This window comes from Amia ocellicauda, chromosome 14 (assembly GCF_036373705.1).
Source record: "Amia ocellicauda isolate fAmiCal2 chromosome 14, fAmiCal2.hap1, whole genome shotgun sequence".
NCBI classification, from domain to species: Eukaryota; Metazoa; Chordata; class Actinopteri; order Amiiformes; family Amiidae; genus Amia; species Amia ocellicauda.
Window position 1 is genome coordinate 1,582,347 of NC_089863.1, and position 9,852 is coordinate 1,592,198.

Consider the following 9,852-nt stretch of genomic DNA (forward strand, 5'->3'; position numbering starts at 1 on the left):
ACAGAGCGACAAGGCAGGTTAGGCTAGCAGGAGGTCATGGGCCGGTGAACAGTACAGTGTAGGCAAAGACAGGAATCAGGGTCGTGGGATAAGGCAAACAACACTAACTAGGTAATCCAAAGAGGACTGGTCAAGACTGGTCAAGACTGGTCAAGACTGGTCAAGACTGGTCAAGACTGGTCAAGACTGGTCAAGACTGGTCAAGACTGGTCAAGACTGGTCAAGACTGGTCAAGACTGGTCAAGACTGGTCAAGACTGGTCAAGACTGGTCAAGACACAATAACCATTCCGCAATGTAAACTCCTAGAGAAGGCAAGACTTCACAGAGAACAAAGGCAGACAGAGGGGTATATATACAGGAGCAAGGAAATGAGGAACAGGTGTGCTAATGGATTGGGGAACAAGGGGCAATAATTCAATAATGAGGTGAAGAGGAATGGAAAAACAGGGGAGACATAACACTGGGGAAAACTGAACCTCTGGTGGGGAGATGTAGACATGACAGGAACCCCCTTCATGCTGAATGCATGACAGTTATGTGGTGGTTTGGCACTATTTGCTCTAATAGAGTTGTTTCACACTCGCTGAAATGTTAAAAGTGCGTTCTCTCCTCTTGTTCCATTGTTTCATCTGTGTCTCCTGCTCTCCACACAAGGGTATATGTTTTGTAATCCAATGCTGGTTTTATGAGCAGCTGTAGGCTTGAGCCGTGTGCACACACTTGAATTAATCAGGACTAACACAGTCAAGACATAACTAATCCACAACGAACCTGTGTTTCAGAAAGACACCTTTTAAACCATGATTAACTATTCCAGATTAAGGCCTATTCCGGTCTTAATTGATACCCTGTCTGGGAAACCAGCCATAGATGTGTTTCCAACTGAACAGGGTTTAAAAAGCAAAAATAATGATCATTGTTCATCTTGAGGTGTTTGAGATCCACTCAGACATTAACAAGTGTGTATTATAATCAGACACACTGCAGTGTGTCACTATTATTTTTATTATTATTATTATTATTATTATTATTATTATTATTATTATTATTATTATTATTTTTATTTCTTGGCAGACACCCTTATCCAGGGCGACTTACAACATAAGTGCAGAAATACAGTGAAGTACAAGGTATCAATCATTACAAATTCAATTTAGCTAAAACAGCAATTCAGAATAATACATTTTACAAATTACAATTTACAATTTACAATAAAGTTCAGTAAGTGAGGTCCTACATCCTGGACAGTGAAAGTGCTGTCAAGATGTCGGGTCACAGACGAGGGCTGCGGGAAAGGGAGCAAGGAGGAAAACAATCAAGAACACGAGAAGCATAATAAAACTGTGAAGTGCTATCTAGCAGGGATAGAGGACTAATATTACAAGTGCTGTCGGAAGAGATGCGTCTTGATAAGCGCTGGAATGAGGTCAGGGACTCTGCTGTTTTGACTTCGGTGGGCAGGTCGTTCAGGGATGAGAAGGAGCGGCTCTGGAGGAAGGGGAGTGGAGAGGAGGCAGAGATAGTCTTCTGGCACTGGAGGAGCGCAGTGGTCTGGAGGGGATGTATGGAAAGACGAGTGTCTGAAGGTAGCTTGGTGCAGTGTGGACGAGACAGCGGTAGGTGAGGGTCAGTGTCTTGAACTGAATGTGTGCCGCTATCGGGAGCCAGTGGAGGGAGCGGAGCAGTGGAGTAGTGTGTGAATCGGGCAGAGAGACACCAGACGAGCCGCAGAGTCCTGATGAGCTGGAGCGGCGGGTAGTGGATGCAGGCAGGCCGGCCAGGAGGGAGTTGCAGTATCCAGTTGGGAGAGGACCAGTGACTGGACGAGCAGCTGAGTCGAGTAGTCGGTGAGGAAGGGATGGATCCGGCGTATGTTGCTCAGGAAGAATCTGCAGGTGCGTGTCAGCGTGGTGATGTGCTGGGTGTAGGAGAGCACAGGATCTATGAGAGCGCACTATGAAAGCGTGTCGTTGCACACGTCCTGACAGAAGCACCTCCCTGGTGCTGCTCCACCGCACGGCCCTGCTGTCCAGCTCTACAGTCCCTCAGCACTGAGACCAAGGGAGGACAGGACAGAAGAGCCGTCTCTCTGAGTCTCTCATTGTGGGGACATGTGTAACATTGTGCAGCTGCGGCCACAACTGTGTGTGAACTGACACGGTCAGAGAGTGTCTGTCATTTATTACTGTGTCTGGAACCAGCGGACAAGAGCTCTCAATGACAAGGACACCAGTCTGGAGTTTTTGTTTCTGCTCTCAGAAATCCTTCAGATCTGAAACACAGCAGTGGCATCAGAGCCAGAGTGAACTTTAATATCTTTACACACAGACAGTGATGTGAAACCCAGTGATGTCCACATGAGCCCCGCAGTGTGAGCTCAGAGCAGGGTGTCCACATGAGCCCCGCAGTGTGAGCTCAGAGCAGGGCGTCCACATGAGCCCCGCAGTGTGAGCTCAGAGCAGGGTGTCCACATGAGCCCCGCAGTGTGAGCTCAGAGCAGGGCGTCCACATGAGCCCCGCAGTGTGAGCCCAGAGCAGGGCGTCCCGCTCAGGAGCCCCAGTCCCACAGCCCCTTCAGCACAGCTGTCAGTCCCCATGGCTGTACAGAGCACACTGGGGCTCAGGGCTCCTCCAGGGCAGGGTCCTCTGTGCCAGACACTGCAGAGAGAGAGAGAGAGAGAGAGAGAGAGAGAGATTGTCAGTGGTCTAGTTGAGCTGTGTGTCAGTGTGCTGTAGTGACACAGTCAGGGGTGTAGTGGGGCTGTGTGTCAGTGTGCTGTAGTGACACAGTCAGGGGTGTAGTGGAGCTGTGTGTCAGTGTGATGTAGTGACACAGTCAGGGGTGTAGTGGAGCTGTGTGTCAGTGTGCTGTAGTGACACAGTCAGGAGTGTAGTGGAGCTGTGTGTCAGTGTGATAGTGACACAGTCAGGGGTGTAGTAGAGCTGTGTGTCAGTGTTCTGTAGTGACACAGTCAGGGGTGTAGTGGGGCTGTGTGTCAGTGTGCTGTAGTGACACAGTCAGGGGTGTAGTGGAGCTGTGTGTCAGTGTGATGTAGTGACACAGTCAGGGGAGTAGTGGAGCTGTGTGTCAGTGTGATAGTGACACAGTCAGGGGTGTAGTGGAGCTGTGTGTCAGTGTGCTGTAGTGACACAGTCAGGGGTGTAGTGGGGCTGTGTGTCAGTGTGCTGTATTGACACAGTCAGGGGTGTAGTGGAGCTGTGTGTCAGTGTGCTGTAGTGACACAGTCAGGGGTGTAGTGGAGCTGTGTGTCAGTGTGCTGTAGTGACACAGTCAGGGGTGTAGTGGAGCTGTGTGTCAGTGTGCTGTAGTGACACAGTCAGGGGTGTAGTGGAGCTGTGTGTCAGTGTGCTGTAGTGACACAGTAAGTAAGAGGCCTCAGTGCTGTGCTGTATTTGCTGTTAATCTGACCACACTGACTTACTGTGGGGTGGATTCCAACCTTTACTGTTTCTCCTCCTGACAGGCAGTGTGGATCCCTCTCTCTCCATCTCCTCCTCCTCTTCATCCCTCTGTTTCTCTCCTCCTCTCTCCTCCCTCCTCCCTGCTGCTCTGGCTCCTCCCACTACAGCTCCTATAGCACTTCCTGCTGCCGCTGCTCCTGGTCCAATCAGGGCTCCTGCTATGGCCCCCACTGCGGCCCCTACAGCTGCTCCCAGGGCCACTGCTGCTGCGCTGGCACCCTGCCTCACCGAGTCCAGCCGCCTCTCTGCCTCGTCTCTGGCCTGTCTCTCATAGCACCGCCTGAGCTCCTCCATCTCCCTGCGGTGTCTCTCCTCCACCTCTCTCCTCTCCCTCTCCCACTCCTCCCTCAGCGCCTCCATCTCTCTCTCCAGCCTCTCTCTCTTCTCTCCCTTCTCCTGCAGCCCTTCTATCCCCCTCCTGTAGTGAAAGACACTCAGTCCTGCCAGCATCTCGTCTATCTTGTCCAGCAGCTCTGTGACCTGAGTGCCGTCGCTCCTGTCCCTGTTGTTGAGAACATGATACCTGTTCCCACATTTCTCCACCAGCCACTGGAGCTCCTTGTGTCTCTCAATGTGCTGCTCAATGGTTGTGTCTCCCAGTTTGTCCCCCCCAGTGAACAGCACTATAGTGTGTCTCCAGACTCTCTCACTGAGGAGCTCCAGGTGTTCCTGCGCTGATCTCCTCTCTCTCTCTGTGAATGACCTCCTCCACACAGGAATGGCCAGGAGGAGAGCGTGGGGTCCCGGGGGACACAGAGACACACTGCGCACAATCTCCTGTTTAACACACTCTGGACTCTCCTGTACAGAATCAGTCCACCTCCAGCCTGGTGTGTCGACCACAGTGACCTGCCTCCCGGCCACGTCACCCTGGCTCTTCTCACTCTGCTCAGCCACTCCAGTCTGAAACGCCTCTCTGCCCAGGATGGTGTTTCCTGATGAACTCTTCCCAGTCAGTCCACTCCACCCCAGCAGCACAATCCTCAGCTCTGAGAGACGATGTGTCTCAGGGGAAGCAGTCTGTCTCCCCCCTGTCAGAGAGAAACAACACAGTTTATATCCCTCTTCAGCCCCACTGCCTCTCCCTCCATCCCTCCCTCTCCCACACTCGTCCCCTCCCTCTCTCCATTCTTCTTTCTTTATTTGTGCTTTATTATTCTCGTGTGTGTGTGTGTGGTGAGTGTGAGCACAGTGTTGTCCGCTGTGTTGATTGTGTCGTCTCTCCTCTATATGTCTGTGTGTATTCGTGTGTGTGTTGTCACAGTGTGGGGGGCGATGAAGCAAATCTGAATTGGAATTGATCTGTTTTTTTCCGTGACATTCTTCAATAATGGCCGAACCTGCTCACTTCTTATAACTGACATTGTTTTTCTTTTTACTGCCATATTGATATTTCTCTCCTCCATTTCTCTTCTCCTTCCCTCCATATTCATCTACTTCCCTCCGTCTTCCACTTTTCCCCTCTTCTTTCCCACCATCCCCACCAAAATCCTCCCCCCGACTCCCTCTCTCTCTCTCCCTCCCTCCTTCTGCGCTCCCTTTCTTCTCATTGTTTTTTCCTCTCATTTTTTCTCATTCTCCCTTCATTTTCCCACTTTCTCTCTATACCCACCCTCTCTATCCCACTCAAGCTCTCTGCCCGCACTTTACTTCTCTCCCCTTCACAAAAAACATGTTATCTAGTTTTTCCGACTGTAGGAATTGTTTCTGCTGGATTGTCTGTGTTGGCCCAAGACGCTAGTCATGTGTTATTATTGAAAGTCCATTTCCTGTCAATATCTCTGAGTGTGTTGACACATCTCTACTGTGTGGCAGGTTATTTTTGTTGGGAAGAGGAAATCTGAATGAATGGATTAGAATAATCTAAATGTAATTATAAAAGATTTAGCTAGCTTGCTAACTTTAGTTTGCTAGTTATCTGCCGTCACAGTACCTCTCGTGTGATCTCAGTGCGTTTAGAAATATATATGAATATTATTTTATTTTATTTCTTAATGTCTAAAAGCGTGGTCTTGGGCACATAGTCTGTAGCAAGCTGCGTTATTATAACTGACCGCTTGTGGTCTGGACAATCTCCGTATTATTCATCAGGGTTAGGTGTTCTGAATTAGTTTGAATTGTTTTCTTACAGTGTGTTGTTAGTTAAGCAGGCATTGTAGATTGTTGCCCATTTTGTACCGGTTAGTCTAAGTGGTTGGAAGTCTGAGAAACTATATGTCAATCTTAAAGTTTAACCCGGCTCTATGAAAGGATTTTTCATTTTCCATTTAATCTGTAGGAGCCAATGGCATTAGGTAGTTAATCAAATATTCAGGAATGCCTTCACAGTTAAGTTCCTTTGCATCTGACATTTCATATCTCTTTATCATTATTTTACCAAGCAGATCAATGAAGAATTCAAGAGAAAAACCAAAGTCAGTTTTGAGACCAATTTTATGGCAAAACCTGACCGATATACCCCAGAACTAATGTCCTTGTTCTCATCAAGAGGAGGAGCTGCAGGAGTGAAGATCAAGCTCATTAAGGACATGCGTCTCTAGGTATGAATAGGCCTGATGATGCCATCATTTAAAGAACAGTCAGATTCAGTCTTCACTAGACCCACAAACTCCTGTATTCTCTTCATGGTAAAAAGTCCTCTCTATTGGGAAGATATCTCACAATTAAATATAATTCTGTATCAGTCGATAATTATTTTTAAAATTAATAGAAACTGTAGAAACAGCCTATTCCGGGGGAGCAGCAGTCTTTCCAACAGATGGGACTTTTTACCATTGAGATTTGTCTCAACTGCGGAGAATCCCCTTCTCATACCAATTTCATTGTAATATTCTTACTTTGGTTAATTTATTTTGATATGGACAGTGTGTCCAACGTGATCGAGGGAGCAGAGATCCTGGAGGGGCTTGATGCACCACAGCCTTGCTGATGGGCCTGATATGTGCTCTGAATCTCCAAAACCCAAATGAACTGAAGCCTACTTTGGAGAAATTTCAAAAGTTACTTCTGAAGTTGGACAACCTGAAAGGCAGCCCAGAAGTGATGTCTCTCAAACACAAACTGCCCTCCTGAGCCACCTTTCTCACATTCGATGGGATTATTTGAGGTCATTGTTCATTTATTCACTGTTTTTGTAAGTATATTTGTGTTGATATACCTTGTGTGTGTGTGTGTGTGAGAGAGAGAGAGAGAGAGAGACAGAGAGAGAGAGTTTGTGTGTGCGTAAATGTACATGTATGTATAAGTGCTGTGAGTGATCGGGTGTTGTGTGAGCGCTGGGTGAATGTGTTTGTATCAGTGTGCTTGTGGGAGAGGGAGGGGTGTGTGTGGTGTAAAGAGGGTGTCCTGGGAAAAGGCTAGGATGTGTAGTTTTCTTTTCCTTTTTTACCGAGGGCCATGTCTTACTGTTGGATGTTGTATCTGAGCATGTCCCTTTAAAGAAGAAGATACAGCAGGTGCCCCAGGTGAACATTACTTTTCTGTAAGTAAGGCAATCTGAGTTTTGTTGACAAGGTGACCAATTAGCAGAGCTTATCGACAGAAGTGAATTTTTTGTTTTCACTTTCCATATAGTTTTTTTGTGTTCTCTCAAATGTTTTCAAGAAGTGCTCTTTTATGTTATATACAGCTCTGGAAAAATTAACATTGATTTCTGAACTAGGAGTGGTCTCTTAATTCTTTCCAGAGCTGTATGTTATCATACAATTGTTTGTGTACAACGCTTACCAATAAATAAGTCTTTATTTTTGTTTTTCTTAACTTCATATAATTGAGCAATTAATTCTTAATATGTTTAAGTCAACAATATGCATAAGATATTGAGTAGAACTGACAAAACACTGCTAGTTGGATCAGCTTAATATTCCTATGAGTATGAACATGAATAAGCCATGTTGGTTGAACTTAGTTTTGTAGTTTTTGTCTGACAGTAATAGGTTTGTAGAATTTAGAGCTGAAATTACTTACAAAGATCCATGCAAATAGTTGCCTTTTTTAAGTAGAGACGGTGTATGTTTTTTTAGAGTGTAGGGTTGGCTCGATACCACTTTTTCTTTTCCGATACGTCAACCTTGACTATCTGCCGATACCGATACGATCTGATCTTTTTTTGGTCTCAAATACTAAGCTGTTAATATGCCATTGGTATGGATGCACTTTGCTTACGATAGCCATCTAAAAATCGTCATGCTCAAACTGTGAAACAAATTCTGTATTTCCCTAAAGGAAAAAATACAAAGCCCACAACAGCGTGACTTATGCAGTAGTGCTGCTTCCTTTTATTTAGTCACGGTTTTAAATTAAAAAAACTATGAATCCTGAAATATCACTGAAAGTACAGCTTTGTACAAAATAAAATGGCAGGATTTGGGCTATATAACTGATCAGCCATAACAATATGATCACTGACAGGTGAAGTGAATGACACTGATAATCTCGTTATCATGGCACCTGTCAGTGGGTGGGATATATTAGGCAGCAAGTGAACATTTTGTCCTCAAAGTTGATGTGTTAGAAGCAGGAAAAATGGGCAGCGTAAGGATCTCAGCGACTTTGACAAGGGCTAGATTGTGATGCTAGACGACTGGGTCACAGCATCTCCAAAACTGCAGCTCTTGTGGGGTGTTCCTGGTCTGCAGTGGTCAGTACCTATCAAAAGTGTCCAAGGAAGGAAAAGCGGTGAACTGCCGAATGGGCCTACAATGGGCACGTGAGCATCAGAACTGGACCACGGAGCAATGGAAGAAGGTGGCCTGGTCTGATGAATCACGAGTTCAAGGTGTTGACTTGGCCTCCAAATTCCCCAGATCTCAATCCAATCGAGCATCTGTGGGATGTGCTGGGCAAACAAGTCCGATCCATGGAGGCCCCACCTGGCAACTTACAGGACTTAAAGGATCTGCTGCTAACGTCTTGGTGCCAGATACCACAGCACAGCTTCAGAGGTCTAGTGGAGTCCATGCCTCGACGGGTCAGGGCTGTTTTGGTGGCAAAAGGGGGACCTACACGATATTAGGCAGGTGGTCATAATGTTATGGCTGATCGGTGTGTATATAATTCTAGTGAAATAACTGGATTAAAAGATGACAATATAAAGAACTCAAACTTCAATATATATCTAAAAATAAAAGCATTTCCAGTAAAATAAAATACTTCTCAATGTAGAATGTGACTCAAATAACTTAACATTATCATAAATAGCATCTCCAGTGTTAGTCCTAAGTCTTACATTTAAGTTTTCACTTGAAGATTTAGCTGCTTCACCTGAAACAACTGCTACAACAATCATGCCACTTGCCCGTCTTTTACAGAGCCCTCTAATGCGACTGAGTTTCCTCTCTTCATCATGAGGGCAGATTCTTCTATAAGAAATATGTCTTATTTTACATGATTCTTTTACTCGGGGACTGACGTGTGGGCTACAGTGCAGGGTGAACTGCGCATGCTCCTTGGACACTGGGTTCTAGGCAGTGAAATACACTTTTAAAGACTACAAACCATCCCACCCTGCTCACTGATTGGGTGAGGAAGGACCGTCACTCAAACCTAGTGGACCAATGGAGACCCAGGATCCACGCCTCCCTCTAAACCCCGCCCTCATGACAAAACCGGGCTGTAAACGAAACTAAAATCAAATCCAGAGAAATCAAAAGCAGAGATCACATCCTGTGTGTGAAATGGACTCCATCAGTGCGAGCTTTGGTCTCGCTTTTAAATTATTTGCTTTCAAGTTTTTTTTTTGCTTTTCATATCGTTTTTGTTTACAATTCTAGATCTTCTGCTTTCTATTGTTATGTTTTTGATCTCAACATCCATTTTTTCTCAACTTTATTTTTCTCGGTTAAAATATATTTTATTTTGAATTCGTTACTCATGGCGGTAATTTGAGCCCATATTTCTGTCCTGTATCGGACCGATATTGATACGGATTATCGGATCTGCGCATCTATACAAATAACTGTGTCAGACACAACAGGCAACTCACCACCAAGGGAGGAGGACCATCTGCTCGCCATCTCTCTCTCTCTCTCTCACTCTCTCTCTCTCTTTCCTTTCCTCTTCTCTCTCTCTGTCTCTCTCAGCAGGAACATCTACGCAGTTCTCCCTCACAGCAGCACTTTCACTTTCTTTCTCTCTCAGCTCTTCCTTCCTGCCGCGTCATACATTTGTTTGTGTACAACGCTTACCAATAAATAAGTCTTTATTTTTGTTTTTCTTAACTTCATATAATTGAGCAATTAATTCTTAATATGTTTAAGTCAACAATATGCATAAGATATTGAGTAGAACTGACAAAACACTGCTAGTTGGATCAGCTTAATATTCCTATGAGTATGAACATGAATAAGCCATGTTGGTTGAACTTAGT

At 45.5% G+C, this 9,852-nt stretch overlaps 1 protein-coding gene across 1 annotated transcript; it reads right to left on the minus strand.

The window, feature by feature from the left end:
- Nucleotides 1–1,047: 1,047 nt before the first annotated feature.
- LOC136768249 (GTPase IMAP family member 4-like) lies at nucleotides 1,048–9,624 on the minus strand. The gene is made up of 3 exons (XM_066722345.1): nucleotides 9,469–9,624; nucleotides 3,446–4,516; nucleotides 1,048–2,660 (listed from the first exon to the last, which is right to left on the minus strand). The coding sequence occupies exons 1-3, from the start codon at nucleotides 9,497–9,499 to the stop codon at nucleotides 2,623–2,625; spliced, it is 1,140 nt and encodes a 379-aa protein (XP_066578442.1). The 5' UTR covers nucleotides 9,500–9,624; the 3' UTR covers nucleotides 1,048–2,622.
- Between the last annotated feature and the right edge of the window lie 228 nt (nucleotides 9,625–9,852).

Excerpts from the sequence above, each read along its gene's own strand:
- LOC136768249 (XM_066722345.1), bottom strand. The coding sequence starts at position 9,499 with ATGGCGAGCAGATGGTCCTCCTCCCTTGGTG. Across the intron at positions 4,517-9,468 it reads ATGGTCCTCCTCCCTTGGTG|GGGGGAGACAGACTGCTTCC; the intron begins GTGAGTTGCCTG and ends TCTCTCTGACAG. Across the intron at positions 2,661-3,445 it reads AGGTTGGAATCCACCCCACA|TGTCTGGCACAGAGGACCCT; the intron begins GTAAGTCAGTGT and ends CTCTCTCTGCAG.